At 36.7% G+C, this 22,680-nt stretch overlaps 1 protein-coding gene across 2 annotated transcripts in view; it reads left to right on the plus strand.

Moving 5' to 3' along the window:
- The window catches only part of SMAD5 (SMAD family member 5), a 61,272-nt gene extending 40,839 nt beyond the window's left edge, over positions 1-20,433 (plus strand). Inside the window, exons 3-7 of one of the 2 annotated variants that reach the window (XM_049873701.1) lie at positions 2,441-2,692; positions 4,528-4,647; positions 9,124-9,345; positions 11,592-11,848; positions 13,491-20,431. In XM_049873701.1, the coding sequence (XP_049729658.1) occupies positions 2,441-2,692; positions 4,528-4,647; positions 9,124-9,345; positions 11,592-11,848; positions 13,491-13,634 (995 nt within the window). In that variant the 3' untranslated portion in view covers positions 13,635-20,431. Of the gene's footprint in view, positions 1-2,440; positions 2,693-4,527; positions 4,648-9,123; positions 9,346-11,591; positions 11,849-13,490 lie in introns of both variants that reach the window. The other variant, XM_049873702.1, reaches the window with a different exon arrangement.
- Positions 20,434-22,680: the final 2,247 nt, after the last annotated feature.

A 22,680-nucleotide genomic window follows, 5' to 3' on the forward strand; every position in this document is an offset into this window, starting at 1 on the left:
ACCCCACTGACCTCAGGCAAGCTACTTAAGCTTTCTGTGACTTAGTTTCCTTGTATGTAAAATGAGAAAACACCTGCACTGACTTATTGACTATCTCATTATCCAACATTTTGCATTTACAACAATAGTAAGAAATCTGCTGTCCAACTATTTTGCATATTAGTGACATCTAGTAGTAACGAACACTGAGGTGCCAGGCGAGAGTATCGCTGGCTGTGATGGTTAAGGTTATGTGTCAGCTTGGCTGAGCCATGATTCTCAGTGGTTTGACAGTTAGGTAAAGATGTGAATTGGCAGTTATGTAATGATGTAGTTTGGCAGTTATATAATGATGTGATTTAGCAGTTATGTAATGATGCAGTCATTCTCCCTTTTGTGACCTGATGTGGTTACCCTCCACTTTTTGGTAATGCTGATTTTTATATAATGACCTGGTCTTTGTAACCTAAGTATGTCGATAAGTGAAGAGTGGGTATAATAGTACCTACATTATAGGGTTGTTAACAGGATTAGATGAGTTAATGCATGAAAAGTGCTTAGGTAAAAAAACATTAACTGGCCCTGAATTAAGTTTCAAATTAAATCTCAATTCTAATAGAATAATAAATTCTGGAAATATAGCATAAGGAAAAAAATGGCAGAGAGAAAATTATCAAAGAAACACCACTTGAACAACTCCCAGAACTGAAGATTGAAAGGGGCAGTAACCGAGTAACCAGGACAAGGATAGACAATGACCCACATATGAAATTTTAGTATATCCGGGATAAGAAGAAGATTGTAAAAGTTTTCTTAGACAAAAGAACACACATATAAAGAACTAAGGATCAGAATACTGAATTTCTCAATAGCAATCCTGACTTCTAGAAGAAAATGAAGTCGTGACCTCAAAATTCTGAGGGAAGACAGACCAGGCATTTTCACACATGCAAAGACATGGAAAATTTATCATCCTTCTCTTTCTTAGGAAGCTAATAGAGGATGAGGCCCAGGAAACGGGATCCAACAGGAGAGAAGGAATGGGAAGTCCAAGGACTTCAGATTTGTAGGAGACTTAAGTAGCAACCATCTGACTCACAGTGACCCTGTGTATAACAAAAGGAAACGTTGCCTGGTCCTGTGCCACCCTCACACTCGTTGCTGTGTTGGAGCCCATTATTGCAGCCACTGTCAGTTTGTCTTGTTCAGGGTCTTTTGCTGACCTTACTTTTCCAAGCATGAAATCCTTCTCCAGGGATTGCCTGCCCTCCCCGCCCATAACATGTCCAAGTCATGTGAGACAAAGTTTCGCCATGCTTCTAAGGAGCATTCTGGCTGTACTTCTTTCAAGACAGATTTGTTTGTTCCTATGGCAGCCCATGGTATATTCAATATTCTTCACCAGCACCATAATTTAAAGGAATCAATTCTTCTTTGATCTTCCTTATTTGTTGTTCAGCTTTTGCATGCTATGACCTAGTTAACTTAAAAACAAACCGATTTTGTTGCTGCTGAATGGTAACAGAGTCAAAGTGGGATTTTTGGAAGTCAGATTACATCAACAAATATAGAAAAGTCTTAGATGAATTGATACAGCAAGAGCTTAAAGAATCAGTTGTTTCAGTCTTATAGGGAAGGGTAATTAGATATTTGAGTGGGATTGATCACTTGGGTCTTTAGAGACGGTGAAAGTCTGAATAAGAGTAAAGTTTATGCTTTTAAAAACATAACTCTTTATATAGGCTTCGTTGTATATATTTTCATTATGGTCATGTTTAGAAAACCTACTTTGAATGAAAGGCTTCTACCTAGGTGATACTAATATTTTCGGTTGGGAAAACCTCATGGAAGAACATAAAATGTGAAATGTCTCAAACTAAAAAAGATGAAAGTGTTCAAAATTGGAAATGTGGAGGCTTTCAGGGCATCCACATAACTGAGCTCAACTTCACTCTCTAGTCTTAACGTCCTTGTTCAGTGCCTAGGGCAACTGACTATCCTCCTTTGTTCTTTCTTCTTCAGTAGCCTCAGTCTCCCTCTTACTCCTTTTCCCATGCCTAGCACTCTTGTTTTTTGCAGCATACTTATTTCACTCAGCATAATGTTTCTAAGAGTCAGCCATGTCATAGCATGTATCAGAACTCGGTTCCTCTTTGTGGCTGACTGATGTTGCTTTGTACATATGTACCACGTTTTGTTTATTCATTCATCTCTTGACGAACTCTGGAGTTCTACCTTTTCGCTATTGTGAATAGCTCAGAGAGTTCTTGATTTAGTTATCATGTAAATATAGATTCAAGGTTCTACAAAGCAGCCCCTGTTTTAAAAGTAAATTGTTCAGTAGATTAACAGTCTTACCTGAATCCTTCCTAGCCCCCTCCCCTCCACCACCGTGTTAATGTGTATAGGATATTTGCTTTAGTCATTCCTTACAGCTGACTTTTTAATTTTTGTCTTTCAGTCTTACCTCCAGTATTAGTGCCTCGTCATAATGAATTCAATCCACAACATAGCCTTCTGGTTCAGTTTAGGAACCTGAGCCACAATGAACCGCACATGCCACAAAATGCCACGTTTCCAGATTCTTTCCACCAGCCCAACAACACTCCTTTTCCCTTGTCACCAAACAGCCCTTATCCCCCTTCTCCCGCTAGCAGCACATATCCCAATTCTCCTGCAAGTTCTGGACCAGGAAGTCCATTTCAGCTTCCAGGTAAGAATTTATTTTATTGGTACAAAAAAATCATTGCTGAGAGTTAGCAGTTGTTCTCATTGCAGGCCCTCTGGGTGAGCTGTGATATGCCGAGAGCTAGATACTTCTGTATTCTTTAGTTAATTGTTTGATTTCCAGAAGTGTTTGGATTTTATTTTGCCAAATACCATTTGACTAGTGTATGTATTTAAAAAATGGTACTAGCCATATTTGATTTAAATATTTTTATATTTTTAAAATACTAAGTGTCACAAATAGTTAAGCTCACAACTACTAGCCGAGAATCGTCAATGGTTTGAATCCACTCAGAGGCACCTTGGAAGATAGGCCTGGCAGTCTGCTTCCAGAGTGTCATAGCCTTGAAAACCATGTGGCACAGTTCTGCTCTGCACACCTGAGGTCGCCATGAGTCAGAATTGACCCAACGACAGCTAACAACAATAATGATAATACTAAATGCCGTTTATTGAGTGTCTGTTTTATAACTGATACTGTGATGAAAGCTATTATTAAACTAAATCTAATATACAGAACAGCCATGTGAGATAGATAATTATTCCTGTTTTACAGATGGAAAAATAGATGGTATTAACCCCGAGAGTATAAAGTACCTTGCCTAAAGTCACACAGCTAAGTAGGGTTCAGACCCACGTTTGTCTAACTCTAAAGTCTGTGCTCTTTCAACTTTATTATGTTGCTTTTCAAGTCATTTTAGACTTCAGAAGTTTAAAATGATCCTCAAATATCTTTTAATTAGGTAATGAACTGATTTTTCTAGAGGATAGAAGATTAATAATGAGTAGATTATATAAAGTTTCTAAATTTTGTAATGGTGTGTCGTGTGGAGATACATTATGCAGTCTGTCAAGAAATATTTGAATCCCTGCTAACTGTCAGCCATAGCTCTTAACCACTGTGCCACCAGGGTTTCCCTGTTGGGCACAGCCGTATGTAAATGTACTCTTTGTGGTTTCTCTACTGCAGCAGAATATCAATTGATGTTAATTTTTATTTTTTTATTTTTAAGGGGGATTAACTAGCACCTGTTTAACTTGCTGTCGGGAATTTGTTCAAAAACTGATTTCCATAGTTTGTCCTAGCAAGATTCAGTGCAGATTATGACCCTGTCTCAAAATACATCCTGTAAACCTTGGGGTGAAAGACAAATTATGTTCAGTATGTTATAGTTACTGAGGCAAAGAAATATAGTTGTAGCTTTTGCAAAGATTTTCAATGAGTGTTCGAACTCAAAAGATTTTCTGGCTGACATTCTGTTCCCTAAGAGAACTACCTTAATAAGTACACAGCAGCCATTTTTGGAGGTTGTGAAAGAATTAGGCAAGTGCAGCTAGCGTTGATGGCAGGCATGAAGGGGCGTGGTTTTCTTTCCAGTTTTAAATAACAGTATACAATGTGTGATGATCTTGATTATTTAAAAGTGCCTCTGTAGATATATATCCAAATGAGACTTCTCTGTGTCCTTCAAATTGATTTACAGTAGCAGCAGTTTCTCCAAGCATATGATTCTAAACAAATAAAGGCAAAATTCTTAATCTTGAATTCTACTTTCAACACTGATTCTAGTACCCTGGATTACCGGGCATCTGGAAATAAATATTGGCTTGTTAGCAGACTTTTTCAGTAGATATTAGATGTGCTAGCTTTCCTCTTTTTCCTCGTACCAGGATGGCATCCTACATTTTCGTGTCTGTAATGTTCAGTAATGAACTCTGCTCATAATCTTACAGATTTCCTAATGCTTTTGGAGTAATAACTTTGAGCAAAATGAAAATTTTAACTATTACTTTGGCACTTGTCTCATTTTCCCCTCTTAGCTGATACCCCTCCTCCCGCCTATATGCCACCCGATGATCAGATGGGTCAGGATAATTCTCAGCCTATGGATACAGGCAGTAATATGATCCCTCAGATTATGCCCAGTATATCCAGCAGAGGTAAGGGAAGTACTGACCATATTTATTTTGCTGTCTTTGTTTTCTTAAACTTCTTGGCCACTTTGAAAAAATGGCTTTACTGATAATTTATATACCATAAAATTCTCATTTTAAGTGTACAATTCAGTGATTTTTAGTAAGTGTATAAAGCTTTACACCATCACCACATTATAGATTTGCCTTTTCTGAACACTCCATATAAATAGAATCATACATTGTCTAGTCTTTTGCAGACGGCATCTTTCACTTAAGATAATGTTTTCAGGGTTCATGGATGTTGTAGCATGTGTCAATAGTTTGTTCCTTTTTGTTTCTGAATAGTATCCCATTGTAGAGATGTACCACATTTTGTTTATCCTTTCACCAGTTGATGGGAATATGAATTTTCCAGTTTTTGGTTGTTATGAGCACTTGTGTACAAGTCTTTGTGTGGAAGTACAGTTTTATTTCTCTCTAGTAGAGACATAGGAATAGAATTGCAGAGTCATGTGGTAAATTTATGTTTAAGAAAAACTGCCAAGTGTTTTCCAGTGACTGCAGCATTTTCCATTCTCACCAGCAGTGTATGACGTTTCCAGGTTCTCCACATCCTTTTAACACTTGTTGTCTGTCTTTTTGATTATAGCCTTCTAGTGGGTATAGAGTGCTAGTCCGTTGTGGTTTTAATTTACATTTCTCTAGTGAATAATGATGTCGAGCATCTTTTTATGTGCTTATTAGCTGTTCATGTATCTTCTTTGGTGAAATGTCTATTTAAATCTTTGTCTGTTTTAAAAAATATATATATTTTTCTCTTTGAGAATATACACAGCAGAATATACACCAATTCAACAATTTTTACATGTGCAATTCAGTGACAACTGGGTTGTTTCTCTTCTTAGTAGTAGTAAGAGTTCTTTATGTATTCTGGATAAACCCAAACCAAATCCATCGCCAATAAGTTGATGTCAATCATGGCAACTCCATGTGTTACGAGGGTAGAACTCCTCCGTAGAATTTTCTCGTCTGTAATTTCAATGGAAGCAGATCACTAGGCCTTTCTTCTACAGAGCTGCTGGGTGGATTTGAACTTTCAGCCTTTAGATTCATTGTTGTTGTGTGCTGTTGAGTTGATTGCGACTCATAGCGACAATATAGGACGGAGCAGAACTGTGCCATAGGCTATGATCTTTACAGGAGCAGATTGCCACTTTTTTTTCTCCCTTGGAGCCGCTGGTGGATTCAAACCAGGAGTTCTAATGGGTTTGAAACGGTTGGTTCATGGCCAGTGGAAACAAGGGCAGCGTATGCATTGCATAGCAACCATCTCTTGCACATAGGATTTTGACCTGAGTAGGAAGCAGCAGCCGTGCCCTGCTCAGAGATAGCGACCAGCGGCACCGCGGCGCGCACATTTAAAGCGGCATCTTTGAGTGGGGCACTGCTACCTGTTTCCTGTTCAAGTCACAGCGCGCAGAATGCTAGAATGTTGACTGTGCAACGCCTCTGCTGCTCTTGTTTCCATCAGCCATGACTGAACCATTTCTAACTGGCTCAAAGTCCTGGTTCAAACTGCTGACCTTCCAGTTAGCAGCCAAGCGCTTAACCACTTGTGCCACCCCAAAACCAGAAAAACCAAGCCCGATGCTGTTGAGTCGATTCCAACTCACGGAGACCCTATAGGACGGGGTAGAACCGCCCCGTAGGGTTTCCAGGGAGCACCTGGTGAATTCCCACGTTGACCTTTTGATTAGCAGCCTAGCTCTTAACCACTGTGCCACCAGTGCTCCTTGCGCCACCTAGGGACCTTTATATTCCTGATACAAGTCCTTTGTTGTATACATGATTTGTAAATCCTATCTTTAATTCTGTGGCTTGTCTTTTCATTTTCTTTATTGTTACCTTTGAAGCACAAAAGTTTTTAATTTTGATGAAGTCCAGTTTATCTTTTTCTTTTTTTTTCTTTTGGATCTTCTGGTGTTGCATCTAAGAAATCTTTGTCTATCCAAAGGTCGTAAAAATTTTCTCCTATGTTATTTTCTAGAAGTTCTGTAGCTTAAGCTCTTAGGTTTTGGTTTATGGTTCATTTTGAGTTAGTTTTTGTATGTGGTATGTGATAAGGGTCTAAATTAATATTTTTGCATGTGTATATCCAGTTGTTTCCAGCTCCATTTTGTGAAAAGAATATAATTTCTTTATTGAATTGCCTTGGCATCTTTGTTAGAATACAGTTGACTGTAAATGTAAGGGTTTATTTTAGGACCACCCGTTTTGTTCCATTAATCTGTATGTCTGTTCTTATACCATTATCTCATAGTGTTGATTAACAAAGCTTTATAGGAAGTTTTGAAAATAGCAAGTGTTAGTCATCCTTTGGTTTTCTTTTTCAAAATTGTTTGACTGGTCTTTGTCCTTTGCATTTTTGTATAATTTTAGCATCAGCTTGTCAGTGTCTGCAAAAAACAGAACAAAAGCCCTGCTTGGATTTTGATAGAGATCACACTGAATTTCTATATCATTTTGAGGAGATTTTCTGTCTTAACAATGTTGAGTCTTCCAGTGCACGGACATGGAATGTCTGCATTTATTTAGATCTTCTGTTTTCAGCGTACAACTCTTAGACTTCTTTTGTTAAATTTATTCCTAAGTAAATGGAATTGTTTGTTTTTGTTTTTTGTAGTAAAATACATACACCAAAACATTTGCCAATACAACTACCACATTTACAATTCAATGAAAATTTATTTTTTATGTTGTGCCACCATTATCATTATCCCTTTCTAAAATATTCTACCACCATTAACATAAACTTTGTGCTCCCCAAACAAAAATTCCCCTTTTCCCCTCCTTCCCACCCCTAGTAATCATGAATAATCTTTGGTTTCTATATATTTGCTTATTTCATGTAAGTGAGGTCATACAGTATTTGTCCTTTTATGACTGAGTTACTTCTCAGCATAATGTTTTCAAGGTTCACACCTTCATTTATCTTCACAGCTGTTTATTAATTCGTCTGTTGATACACATTTCAGTTGTTTCCATCTTTCTTGGCTGTTGTGAAAAGTGCTGCAATGAATATTGGTGTGCGGGTGTCTGTTTGTGTTTCTGTCTTCACTTTTGGGTATATATCTAGGATTAGGATTGCTGTGTCATATGGTAGATCTATGTTCAACTTTTGAAAAACTGCTAAACTGTTTTCCATAATGGCCGCATTACACATTCCCACCAGTAATGAATGAGAGTTCCAGTTTTTCGCTTTTCATTTTTATTTTAATCATTGCTATTCTAATGGGAGTGAGGTGATAGCTCATTGTGGTTTTGATGGAATTGTTTTTAATTTTTTTTTGGGTTCTTTGTTAGTATAGAGAAATACAACTGACTTATAAGTTGATCTTATAACCTGGGACATTGCTGAACTCATTTATCAGTTCTGTAGTAGTTTTTTTGTGTGTGTGTGTCTAAGTGGATTCCTTTGGGTTTTCTACATACAGGATCATGTAGTATATGAATAAAAAGTTTTACTTTTTCTTTCAAATCTGGATGCCTTTAATCAATCACTCTCTCTTATTGTTAAAGGACGTCTGTGAAAAATCTACAGCTGTCATTCATTCGTGGCTCTAACCTTCCCGACACTATTCTTAAAACTTCCCTGCTACTCATTTGTATTTTGTCTTTGGTTATGGACTCCTCCTTGTCCCATCTTTTATATAAGCTTCTTAAAATCTGAACTCTTAGGGTATCTGTGTCTCTATGAGTCCCCATTAGTTTATTTTCCTCTTTTCCTCCTCATCTGAATTCTTTGCAGTTGAATGGTCAGAATTGAGTTTTGAAAGTTATTTAGCTCTCTTGTACTGCCTACATAGCCCGTGGGACCACTTTTAAATTTTTCTCTGACATTTTTAATCCTTGTCTTTCTTGAAAGAAATTAAGAATCCATGACTCTTTCTGACTGATTTCAGCTCTGGGAAAAGACCTTACCAGCACAGGACGAAGACCTTCTATGTTCCCCTCTTACCCTTTGTGTCCATTATGAATTGTTGACTTTTACACTAGCAAGAGTTTGACTGATATTTTATATTATGCTTACACCTTGTTCCATAGGCAGTTCTGACACTTAACATTTAAACGTGTACCACTTTTTATCCAAAGATTTTGCTCACTTAGTTTTTTACTTCAAATTTCTGTTCAGAATAATTTTATTGATACTAGTATAGTTAAATCTTGCAGGTTGCGAAAACAAAGGTTTGCCATCTCAAACTTTAACCTGGATTAGATTCTGCTAGAAAATTTGAAATGTGATATTGCCTATCCTAGTGTTTCTGTAATTTTTAAATTTTCATATTCAAGGCTGTTTCTCGTGTTTGTTTTTTTTTGGATACAGACCCAAAGCCAGGAGGGACAATGAGACTTAGTGAAGTAATAAAAAACGTTTCTTGTTTTATCTAGATCGTCTGATAATCATTCATTAAACTTTTTCTCCGTTTGGTTTGTTCACAGATGTTCAGCCTGTTGCCTACGAAGAGCCCAAACATTGGTGTTCAATTGTGTACTATGAGTTAAACAACCGTGTTGGGGAAGCCTTTCATGCATCTTCTACTAGTGTGTTAGTAGATGGATTCACAGATCCTTCAAATAACAAAAGTAGATTCTGCTTGGGGTTGTTGTCAAATGTTAATCGTAATTCAACAATTGAAAACACTAGGCGACATATTGGAAAAGGTAATCCTGTCATTTCCCTTCATTGATTTGAATTCAGTCATTTGTGGTGCTTGCTATGTACCATGCATCTGTAAGGTACTGGAAGTTTCCAAAGACTCTTAAGGCATGGTTTCTGCCCTCGAGTTGTAGATGTTGAAGGATGGTAGTAACCAAGTAATCACTCCCCTTTTCCTTATCCTGCTTTGTTTTTCTTCATAATACTTAGGATAGGATCTGAAATCATATTACTTTCTTTATTTTTTGAGTGTCTCCCTGACTGGAGTATAAGCAGGAATTTGCCTTGTTTACAACTATATCCTCAGCAGCTAAAACAGTGCCTCGCGTATAGTAAATACACAACAAATATCCATAGGGTTGCTATGAGCCAGAAGTGAATCAACAGCATACAGCAACAACAAAGACATTATTTGTGGAATGAAAAAATGCTGAGGAAGGGTTAAAAGTTTCAAATTATAGTATTTATGGAGTATTTTGGGTTGGAATGGCTCCTGAGAATTTCCATAATGTTGGAGGAGCAGAGTTACAGGTAGGAAATCTAGTTTGAATGATAGTAAGTCTCCAGTGGCTTTACTGCCACCCCTCCTCCCTTTTAAATTCAGGTAAGAAAGTGTTATTTACACTTCATGCCACAGGTTAGTTGCCACAACCACCAAAGAACTTTTCACATTGCAATGAAATGTAAAAGTCTCACAAATTGAGTGATCAGGAAAGAAAGCAATCCTAGAATGAGTGTCTTGACTGTCTCAGGAAGTTTCATTTTTATCACTTGCTGCGTTTCGCTTCTTTGATTCGAGAGTCTTAGTCTAGATTAGGAACAGGAGGTAAGTAGCTGTAATTGTAATGAGATTTCTTCTAGAAGAGATACAGGAAAATGTTCTGGCCAAAAATCAGTTGAAAACAAAGGTTTCATTCTCTTTTTACTTTATTGCCAGCATGGTGTGATTTTTTTTTTTTTTTAGGTGAAATGCCTCACATTTGTGCATTGATTTTTCTCTACTATAGTGGAATGAGAGAGCTGTTTGGTGAATTCTGAAATTCTAGAATCAGTTTTCTCTTTTTCAAGTATCCAGTTCTAGAATCTTTTCCTCCATGAGTAATTTTTATTTGCTCAGAAATAAAACAGTTTTTAATGTCACAGCCTGATGCAAGTCTGTGACTCAAGTGTGTACAGAGGTGTGTATGTACAAGGCTGTTCCTTGTAGCACCGTCTGTAATAGTATCTGTTGAGAGACAGTTAAACTATGGTATATTCATTCTAGAATTATATACAACACACACACACATATATATATATACACACACATACAGACACATACATAGTGGTAGGTCTATATTTTGGGATATAGTAAAATCTCAAGGATGTGTTGTTAAGTTAAAAGAGGATGTTGGGTGTTTCTGATTAATAGAGTATGATACCAGTTATGTTAAATGCACACACACACACACACAGCCTCCCCCACATATGTAACCATATGAAAATATTCTGTAGGAACACGTATACATAATTAAATGCATGTTAAAAAGTTTAAAAGGATATACACCAAACTGATAATAATTGCTAACTCTAAGGAAGAAAAAGGAATTTGAGGTGGGGGCATATGTTGGGGAAAATACTAGATGACTTCTGCTTTAGCTATGTATTTTGAGTTTTTAATACGAGACTATATTCACATTATATGTGTGTCTAGATATATACACCAAAATTATATATACATTTAAATACCAAAAAAAAATTTTTTTAAGGAAAGTAAAATAAATCTGCCATTTGAAGACTATTTCTGGGACCTGAAACTGTATATGTTACTTAGGATTTTTTTAATGCTGTTCTCCTCTCCATTAGTAAAAAGAGTAAAACTTTTTATTTATGGTAGTCGATGGCATCAGACGTTCCTCTGAAAGGACTTATGATAAGATGCTTTTAATTTTTTTTTTTTTGATGCTGCTTTCTTTCATAGGGATGACAGATGATTGTTAGAAAAGGAAAAAAAAAAAACTCTTAAGAACTGATAACCTAATATGCTGCCAACTTGAAGAGTCTCTTAGTTATTTGAGGACCATTTTACATTTGTGCAGACATTAATCTTTTGATTATAGCTGGCCCAGAAGGCCATCTAGTGGTAGCTTCTATCTAAAGACTTGGGAGTTTCTGTGCATTAGTGGGTATTCTTGGTTGCTCCTCATACAACCTCTTTGATTTCACTGTGACGCTTTGTTAAGCTGAATCTCATTATGCCTGCCTTTTTAAGGTGTTCATCTGTACTATGTTGGCGGGGAGGTATATGCGGAGTGCCTCAGTGACAGCAGCATATTTGTACAGAGTAGGAACTGCAACTTTCATCATGGCTTTCATCCTACTACTGTCTGTAAGATTCCCAGCAGCTGCAGCCTCAAAATTTTTAACAATCAGGAATTTGCTCAGCTTCTGGCTCAGTCTGTCAACCATGGGTTTGAGGCAGTGTATGAGCTCACCAAAATGTGCACCATTCGAATGAGTTTTGTCAAGGTGAGTGGATTGTGACCTCTAACTTAACTTGAGCCAATGTAAATAAGTATTTTTGCGTGTTATACTAAAAAAGATTCTTTGCTAAATGAAAGGTGTGATAGTTATTTTTGACCTGATGTAATAGATTTTTAAATGAAATTCTTACAGTAACCACATGATAGTTCTGAGATATAATCCAAGTATTATAAAATGTGTGATATTGATATTGATTTGTTACTGAATGGGGCTGAAGAATTTCCAGTTAAAGACTGGAAAGGATTTAATATTAGAATTGCTTTTTGAGTTCCTTAGCCTCAACATTTTCAATTGTTATTAGATTCCATTAGAGTAACTTACAGAATTATTTTGAGAACTGAAATTACTTGTATCTAAGCTGTGTTATTAAGGATTTGCAAAGTTCAAAGACGTTTTCAAATTTATCATTTACTTTCTTGGTTTGGTTTTATTGGCATTCCAAAGATGACAATTCATGAACAAAGTTGGGAAAGAAGTTTAGTGATATGTTTAAGCAACCTGAGCCCTGGTGGCACAGTGGTTAAAAGCTCAGCTGCTAACCAAGAGGTCAGCAGTTCGAAATCACCAGCCGCTCCTTAGAAACCCTATGGGACAGTTGTATTCTGCCCTGTAAGGTTGCTATGAGTTGGAATTGACTCAATGGCAACAGTTTTTTTTTTTAAATACTATTCCCACGTGGTCCTTAAGGACTTAACCAAAGAAGAACAACTGTCAAATGCTTTATTTTTTTGACATTCAGTCCTATAGTTCATTATTTTCTTGCTCCTTTGCTCTAGGTCTGTTGCGTGCATCAGTTATCAGTAGCTATGAAGGCATCCCCCTCCCTTATATAAAAACATGACTGTTGCGTATTTATATTAATCTCTGTTTCCCTTTAACCTTCCAATTTTCCTGGACTATGATTACCATAAGTAGTAGAGAATTTGATAAGTCCAGGCAAATAAAAATGAAAATATTCTGTTTTAATCTTTGTCTGGATTTTTAGGCTAAATTGTTTTTCAGTTCAGTTCATCCCAGCAATTTTCCATCTTCAAGGGTAATTGATATGTGATTGCCGCATTAAATTACACATGCATGCATTGATCAAATCTATAATGCCTTATCTGCTGCTACAAAAATAAAAAATGAAAAACATAAAAACCAAAAACTTTTTTGGGACAAAATTTGGCCTGAACTTAAATGAGGCTATTTGTGGATTTTATTTATCAAAAAGAATACTGAAACATGGAGCCCTGGTGGTACAGTGATTAAGTGTTCAACTGCTGACCAAAAGATTGGCAGGAAACCCTATAGAGCATTTCTCTTCTGTCCTGTAGGGTTGCTATGAGCTGGAATCGACTCGACGGCAGTGGGCTTGGATTTTTGATTTTATTTGGCCCCAGTAGTTTCTATTAAAGGAATTAAATGTTATTAAAAAACAAACACACACATATCTTTCAATAACACAGGTGTTGTGTGTTTTTAATTCCAAGGTGAATGCTGAGATTGGTTTCGTGATAGTGTCTCCTTTAAGTACATTCTGTGTACCTCTACTATTAAACTCGTTTTTTGTTGTTATGGTAAAACTGATTTATACTGGTTGGCAGTTTGAAGATGGATTTGCTGTGATATTTGTTCATTTTCCTAGGGCTGGGGAGCAGAATATCACCGACAGGATGTTACCAGCACCCCGTGTTGGATTGAAATTCATCTTCATGGGCCTCTTCAGTGGCTGGATAAAGTCCTCACTCAGATGGGCTCCCCTCTGAACCCCATATCTTCTGTTTCATAGTGCAGAAGTATTCTTTTCACTTGTGTTATTAGTGGACTTCTTTAATTTTAGAGAAACGTTCAGTACAGATACTGTGACCTTACATGAAAAACAGATATTACAACGTATTTTTTTCCTACATAATTGTGACCAATACATTTGTATTTTGTGATGAATCTACATTTGTTTGTATTCATATTCGTGTGATTAACTTTCAAAAGTGTTGTAAAAGATGCAGAGTAAGTATTATGCCCCAGTTCAGACGTTTGGCATTGATCTTAAACTGGAATATGCTTTTTTGCCTTATTGTCCCATCAGGGTTTTTTTTTTTGTTTTGCTTTGTTTTGTTTTTGAAAAGGTAATCCATCACATGATGAAAAATTATAATAGTATAAAAAGGTATGCAGTGAAAAGTAAGTCTTCCCTCCTACTCTTGATCCTCCAGAAACTGTAATTTTATTAGTTTTTTGTCCCACCAACTTTAGAAAAGTATAATTCATTGTTTTGCAAAGCATATGGTAGGGGCTTAAAGGAAACTATTAAATATTTTATTTGAAGGAACACTGCACTGCTCTAGTAAGTAGTGTTCAGAAAAAGCAAAATGAAACTTTTCTAAATGACATCATGAAATTAACATTTAATACATCTAAATGTTTGTCAGTGTAATGTGACTTCACTCAGTATATCTTTTATAAAACATTTCCTTTTTTTAAAAAAATTATTACAAAAAACTGATCGCTAGTATATGTCATTTATGCAAATTCTGTCATAAATACTACTTTCTAGCTAGTGACAGCGCATGCACGGCCTTGTTCAGCTATGTTTGCTGCTTTTGGCCAATGTTGCAGGAACTCTAATTTTGATATGCATCAGGCTCTTATTTTGCACTTTTATGGGTTACAGTTTTTAGCATAACCTTTGGTGAAACACACTCAAGTGACTTAGACTTAGATGCTTGTCCTTACGTCCTTGGTACCCTTTTTGTATTAACAAACACTGCAATTTATAGATTACAGTTGTAGGAAGTTAGCTTTAGTCTAGCTTTAGTTTTGTTTTCAATCTAGATTATAAGACTTATTCTCTAGCTCCAATTTAAGGTGCCTTTTTAATTCCTCACAATTTTATGGATGTTATTAATGTTGAGAAACGTGCTTAATCCCATTGCTCTTACTGTCATCAGTCTCCCTTGGAAGGACTCATGCACTGTAGCCATGCGAGGCTCTCAGAGGCTGTTCACTTGGGCCTCAAGGATGAGGCTACTGGTGTGATACTTGAGTGAATCAGCGGTGGTTGTTGGCATAGCTGATTTTAAAACATTCATGTATCAAAGAATGCAGGCAGTTCTCAGTTACCATGCACACTGTCTTCCTCAGTTTTTTAGTACCAGCGTGGATGCTAGTCTCCCAGAACACAATCCTGAAAGACATGACAGCTCTGAAATGCCCATTTCATCAGTTGTGCTTAAAGGCTTTGGATAAAGGACTCTTAACCACTTTTTCTGAGGAGCAGTCAGATGGATACGTAGTTAAGGCATGAGCACGGAGACATTATTTCGAGAAAATGAACTGATTTCCTTATCAGAAGAAGCTTTATTTTTTGGTGCCTTTTGAAAGTATATGGAGCCCTGTCAGTCTTCTGTTTGGTTTGGTTTGACTGTATACTTTGCCTTTTTATGAGAAGAAAAGTGCATTTTTGAGGAAAGGAGAACGCGATGCCTTTTGTTTTCTGTGATATTATTTATTGCTTTTACAAAGTGCAGCCAATGGATGGTTAATTCTTTTTGATAAAGTGCCATATGTGTTTCAGTTCACAGTCCTTTGCTGGGGAAAAGGAATAATTTCTCCCAGTCACTGAGCCGTAAACATAACTGTTAACATGACGCTGCATTCTCAGCCTTTCAGAGTTGTGTTGGCCACATGAAAGAAGATTGTTTGCTTAGTGATAGAACAGCTGTTTTCATTGTTTTACTCACCAGGCTTCATGGCAAACTCTTTGGAACAGATATTTAGAAAAAGTCACCCAAATTGAATGGCAGATACATGTAATCAACTTCAGTGGGCTTCAACTGGTGGAAACAGTTGAATTGCCTTTATTGATGTTTCCAATTGAGTTAATTAAAAATCGTTTCTATTTGGAGTCAATATTCAGGTCACAGTCTTTAGAGTAAGCAAGATTTTCTGTGATTGGCCTTTTGTTTTCTCTAAGGAATTGTGTCTCATGAATGAGTATTGAAGCTATTACTATTAAATGTTTCGTGGAAAAGTATAAGCCTGTTGTATTTCCCAAAAAAGTTGTCAACTCCACACCCCTGGATTTTAAATAAAAACTTCTTTCAATCCAGTTGCTTTTGTAATCCCTTAGGATCCCCATATATCCATGGATGGGAAATAAAAAGTGTCAGTGGGATAAAAAGCTAAGTAAAATGCCGCCCAATGAAAAGAAAGCGCCTCTAAAGCCATTTCAGAAAAGTTTTAAGTTTTTATTTAATCTCCAGAATGGTTGATAGTCAAATTTATGAAAACATTGGCATCGCTAAAATAATCACATTGTATAGCATGTCCAACATATTAATATGTGCCAACTGGAAAGACAGAATTTGAGAATAATAAAATTGTAGCCCATTTGGTAAACAGAAAAAGGGAAATAGAATCATAATGTATTTCAGTAATGAATTAAAGCAACAGAAAAGATGTTGATTGGAAAAAAGCAAGATTGAAAGGTAGATTTGACTAAAATCTCTACATAGTAATACTGTTATTGTCTGGCCAAAGTTCTGGAATATAAAGTAGAGGGTATGTTACTGATCTACTGAAGCTAAAAACACCTTTTCTCTTAGAGAAAATATAAGAAAGACATCAATCAGAAATGCCACATACATGCATCAGAACATAAATAATTTTTTTCCATTTCATTGTTATATAAGAAAACTATAATAGAATTGGCCAGGTTTTTGAAGTGAAATCCAGAGTAAATAACTAGGATAGGCATTCTATAAGCCACACTTAATAGTACAGAAAAAGGATGTAGCTATTTTATACTTTTCCTAGCATTTGAGAGTAACACATCCTTTTAGGATGTAAAATAATAAGTATTCGACTCTGAAGTCTATTGTCAAATTAAGAACTGGGGCTCACATTATAGTGAAACCTGTGAGAGCCCAGACTTGATGGGACTGCCTTGTTTTCCTGGGTCATGCAAGTTTTCCACCTTTGACAAGGTACAGTCTGATCACTTTTCTGTTGCTTTCTGTTGGTGGAAAATATTTGGATTTTCTTTGTCTGACAGGTTTCCACCTTACACAGGTTCCGGCTTTTGCAGGTTTTACTGTAAAACCCTATGTATTACCTGAGGGTGCCTCCAGGAAACTGTTCTCTTGTAATAGTGTTCTGTTGGAAGAGAAGGTTTACAGGAAATAAATGAGCAAATAAACCCTGTCAATAGCAGAGAATACTAAAATTCGATAGTGCCTATTAATAAATAAACCCTATCAATAGCAGAGAACCCTAAAATTCAATAGTGCCTATGAAAGTGCTGTACTTCTGCAGTGGAGAACATGTTCGTTTAGGGCTGTTTCTTTATACTTTTTTTAATATTTTGCTTAATAGGACTTTGAATCAGTATCCCTTTTTCATTTGAAATATATAGTACATCTCTTTTGTACTTCCTTAGGAAGGAAGAACCTTTTGATTATTGTATTCAACCTCCAGTGATGACTTCTGTTCTGGACCTACTCTTTCGAGGGTCAGAGCCCTTCTTTGCCCTGTTAAAGCCTCGCTTAATTTCTCAGATAGGAGTGTTTCTCTTCATACTCATCAGCTAAATAAGGATTTTGTTCTTATGATAGTAGATAGCCTGGTGATTTTTAAAAGTGTTTGGTGATTTTTCCGGGAGGGAGTTTTCCTGAGTGTGGTGGTTTATAGGTAATCTCAGATATTAACTAAGGCAGTTTGGGGGGCATAATCTTAGGTTTGATGCCTCCTTCCTCCAGAGCAGCAGCATTTTCCTCACTGGTACAGGTGGGATTCTTGGGAGTTTTGCTTCTCAAAAAGAATGCATGTATGGAAAGTTATAATCAAGGCATTTCTTCTGCATAAACAAAGAATTCTACCGCCTGGACAGAAACTTTGGACAGTTCTTTGGAGTTTGCCGGATTGCAGTGTAGCAGGTCCTTCTTACAGGAAGTGATAGTATTTAGCAAGCCTTTATCATACTGGATTGTTCATTACAGAGAGTTATCTCCTAAAATACAACTTACCATTAACATGACACCCTGAAATTGGATGTTTTACCAAAACTAGTACAAGGGATTTCACACATCAGTTTTTTTTTCCCTCTAATTTTAGTAGAGTACATTTTTAATATTCACTGGTAACAATTGATGTAAAACACGTGGTGAATTGTTTTGTTGAAAATATCCAGTCCTAGAAGAGAATTCGTGTATCATTCATGACAGAGTGAAAAAAGGTTTGTGTGGTTCTTATTCAAATAATTCAGCATTTAAAATTCTTAAAATAATTATAAACCATTGTTCTTTAAGGATTTGTTTGAGCATGGTGCCATCTTAATCTTAACACTAGCTGGTATTAACTGACAGAACTCCAGTGAGGCCAAGTTCATTGCAAAGGAAAATAGTCTTTCAGAGTCAGATTTTTCTTTCTAATACCATTGGAGATGATACTGCTTTGATTTATTCGTAAAGTCTCTGATTAAATGACTTTTAACTGTAGGAACTCTTGAAGATAATGGTTGGGCAAGTGATTTTCTTTTTAACATGGTTGGTTTAAGTTGCATTTTGAGATTCACTTACTAAAATTGGATATGATTTGTAATCATGAATACTGAATGTTTGTATGTGTGTGCCCAAGTTCTCCTAAAAAGGTATTTCGTATGCAGATGGTCAAGACCAAACCACGGGCTGCACTGTGGGTCTGCTTCTTATTTGTACTTGCTCTGCTTCTGTTTATGTTGTAGAAAATGAAATTCTAACAACATGCTTCAATTCCGATACCTTTTCAATACCTATAAAAATATATTAGGTTTTACCATATTGTGCTTTTCAAAGCCATAACTCTTAAAACACTTTGTTTTTGCATATTGTTTGCTAATACTTTATTTTAATAAACCTCAAAACCTGCTTAACATGTCTTTTTTTTTTTTTTACTTCACGTGTTCCACTGAGTGGAGTTTAACCCTATTGTCGGTTGCTGCGACCTGCTGTGTTACCTGTTTGTGCACGGGTGACAGAAAAAGAACGTGCCATGGCTTTCCACTCATTATAATAAGTTTTGCTCAGAGTGATCAGTCTTTTTGCATTCTGCTTGCAAGGAAGTTGGTGTGGTTTTGTTTTAAAAAGTGATTTGGGCCTAGAGGCTGGGTTTTTTTTTTTTTTTAATTTTAACCAGCTGTTTCCCTTCTCTGAATCTCAGTAGCTATAACTGAGAGGATTTGATTGGATGATTGGGAGGCAGAATAGGAGAGCTGGCTATCTGTACTTGAGTGCTAGACTTCGGAGTCGCTTAACCATTCAGCGCCTCAGTTTTGTCATCTGTAAAAGTCTACTTCATAGGAGTTGGGGGAAGATTAAATAATGCAAATAAAGTGTGAAGAATTGTGTGCGGTACAGAAAACATACATTTTTTGTTGTTATCTGTTAAATTTCTTCTAGTTCTTTGACTCAGAATTATTCCTGATACTGCTTGACCTTGGTAGATCAATGTTTATCTTAATTTTTCGAATTAGTCTTGTTTTTCTTATTTTCTGATGTCTGTTTGTTTGTTTAAATCTTAAATCACATACTGGCTGTATCATCCCCACCATGGTGCATACTTTCACTACCCTCTGTGTTGTATATACAAGAAATACAGTCTTATCTAATTAGGAAGGGGTGGTGAAAATTCATGTGCCCCAGCTAGAATAAGTAGAAAAACTCAAAGGAAATATTCTAAAAGAATAAATATGAAAGCTCTTATTCTCTTTAGGAAAAGACTTCCTCAAAAGGATCCAATTCTGCAAATAAGTTCCTTCAGATGCCTTTTTATTTGAAGTCAGGCATTTAGTAAGGTATTTTGTAGCAGTTTTACTGGCTGTTTTAGAAGCGTATCTTTAAGAACACGTATGTGTCCTAGCAAAGGATTTCAGTGAGGAGTGAGAGTTTTTCGCTTTTCTCCGACTTCCGATAGTTTTCAAATTGCTATAGCTGAAATAGTTTAGGTGGTGAGGGGATCAGTCGTGATACCTGCTTCAGTTTACTTTCAGACAGAATACTCAGTGGCTAATGCTATTCCATATTATAGCAGCTTTGCTGCACTTTATATTTTACAGATATAAGAAGGCTGTCGGCAGGCTGAGGCAGTACTTTCAACAAAGTACTTAGGGCTCTGTAGTATATACATGGAGTCCCTGAGTAGTGCAAATGGTTAAGCGCTCAACTACTAACTGAGAGGGCGGTTTGAGCCCACCCAGAGCCACCTTGGAAGAAAGTGCTGGCAATCTGCTTCCAAAAGGTCACAGCTTTTAAAACTCTTTGGGGCACAGTTCTATTCTGCAGCACATGGGGTCGCCCTGAGTCAGAATCAACTCAGAGGCAACTGGTAACATATATATATATATAGTTGAAAGGAAGCATTAAAAAATGTTTTTTTCGTTCCCATTTAACATTTTTAAATATTACTGTGTGTTTTTGTTGAATTTGTTGTAAGGCCGTCCTTAATAAACTGACTTATAAAAAAGAAATTGTGTTCTTTCCTTTTAAATCACTTCCCCCGACCCAAAAAAGGAGAGTGGGGCTATGGAGAAAATTTAAAGATTTGTTGGCAGATTGCTTAAACATCTCCACCTTATTAAAGCATGTTGGATGGGAGGTGGGAAGGGGGGTTAGGCCTGGGGGTAAAGACTTATTATCCATATTGTATTAAGTGGGTATATGTGTACTTCTAACGAAAGAAGTTTCCTGAGGAGGCTTTTGATGTTTGGGGGGGGGGGGTGAATTTTGAAAGGTTCTTTATGTTTCATCCTAATCTCCTGCCGCCTTCCCCAGCCTATAAAAATGTCACTCATATTTCATTTTGAATGATACGTTTTATCTGAGGTAAATGCTGAGAATTTTAACAGTATGGAACAGTATAAACTAAAAACCAAAACCCAGTAGCTAACCAGTAAGTGTTTATGTGTGTACCTTTCTAACCTGGTAGTCACACTATATCAGTCCTTTCCTTTCTTTGACAAACGAAAAAATTAGCTGATTATGGATGGAGTTACAGCTTCTTCTTTGGAACGGGTTCTCAGTGAAATAGGTTTGGTTCCAAAGCGTTTCTTGAATTCTTTATACCCAAGAGGGTATTGTCCTTTCTTCACTCTTATTTTGTTAAACAGACCTTTACAAAATGTATAACATCAAACCTAGCTATCTGGATATTTTAAGGTTATTAAGGATATTTGAAGTTCCTGAAGAAACTAGAAAAATCCAGTTGGGGTTAACCTGGCAAGACTTTTAAGAAAGGAGAATAAGATCATGGAAATTAAGGAGAAAGAAAAGAACATTTACTCCATAGTATTTATCATGATCCAACATTCTACATATTTTACTTCTTTACTGTGTTTATTGACTCTTTTATGGGAATGTGAGCTTCATGAGTAGAGGTACTCCTAAAGCAGTTCTTAATATATTGTAAGCACTCAAATATTTGTTGAATAATTGAGATACTGCAGCTAAGTGTGATTTTTGTTTTTAATAAAAGACTTTTAAATAATGTAATTCTTAGTTGGATGTATTCTAGCTCAGCACTTAAGCTATTAGATCTTTCTTGCATGTCTCTGAAGAGAAACAACTGAGAATTAGAACACTCACGTCTGTTTTTTCTTTTTGAGATTTTCAACCTTTGCAACAAAGTTATCATGTTCCTGGAATTGTTGCTTAGAGAACCTACAAAATTAATAGTCAAGTTGGAGCTTTAGCCTGTTGACATTTAATATTTTCCCAGGGAAAGTACCAAGGGCACGGTTTCCTTGATCTATTTGACAATAGAAAATAACTTGATATGGTGTGCTTTTTATTTCAGAGGTAGGGATGTTAAGAACCCCGTAGCTTGATTTTATAGCCCTGGCCTGGACCCCAAAAGACCCTGCCTCAACTGCTGGGGGGACAGACCTTTCATTGTGCTCAGGTGGGGCACTAAAAACAGTAATTTTGAGAGCAGAACATAACCGGCATTTGTATTTAAGGATAAAAGATGAGATGAAGAGTGTGTGTCAGTGAGGCAGGAGAAGAAACTCAGGAAGAAAAAAACATGGGGGTTTGGAGAGCTAAGACAGATTTTGCCCACCTCGTAGTTTGGCCAACATAGTTCAGAAGCTTAATTAATAGTAAACAATCCCTGATTCTCTCTTCTTTAACATGAAATTCTGTGAAATGTGGTTTTTGTTAACTTAGAATTGTTCAGGCCAAGTTAATGATGGCAGTCATGGTGAAGATGAGAAATGCAAACCCAAACTAATAATGTGTAAATATTAAGGCTGCAGATTTGGTCTTCATATGAAAAGAGGTTCTTTTATTGTGTGTTTAATAAACAGCTGGAGATTTGCCAATAGCCATTCTTCCCTTCTTGTAGAACACCTATGCCCAGCTGGATACCATGTTCTCTGGCTTCCTTTTCAGCTAGATACGGTCATGTGACTAAGTTATGATCAATAGGGTACAAACAGATGTGATACGTGCCACTTCCGAGTTGTGCTCCAAAGAGGAATGCTCTCCTTGTTCCTTTCCCCTTCCTGTTGGCTAGAATGCAGATATGATGGCAGGATCTAGAGCATTCACCTTGACCTGGACATGGAAGCCAAAGGATGAGGATGACAGCTATGGTACTTATGGAGGATTATGGAAAAAGGAAACTTTTGGGGCTGAAGGATATTCTTTGTTGTAACAGCTTAAATTGTAACCTACCTTTTACTGCCTCATTGAGTCACTCTCCTAAACCCTTAACTCAGTGCTTGCTGCTCATCAAGCATTATGCGAGGCAGTAGAGCTGTAGCAGGGGAGCCATAGTTCCTGTCCTCGTGGAAGGTGAAGTGG

This window comes from Elephas maximus, chromosome 2 (genome assembly GCF_024166365.1).
Source record: "Elephas maximus indicus isolate mEleMax1 chromosome 2, mEleMax1 primary haplotype, whole genome shotgun sequence".
NCBI classification, from domain to species: Eukaryota; Metazoa; Chordata; class Mammalia; order Proboscidea; family Elephantidae; genus Elephas; species Elephas maximus.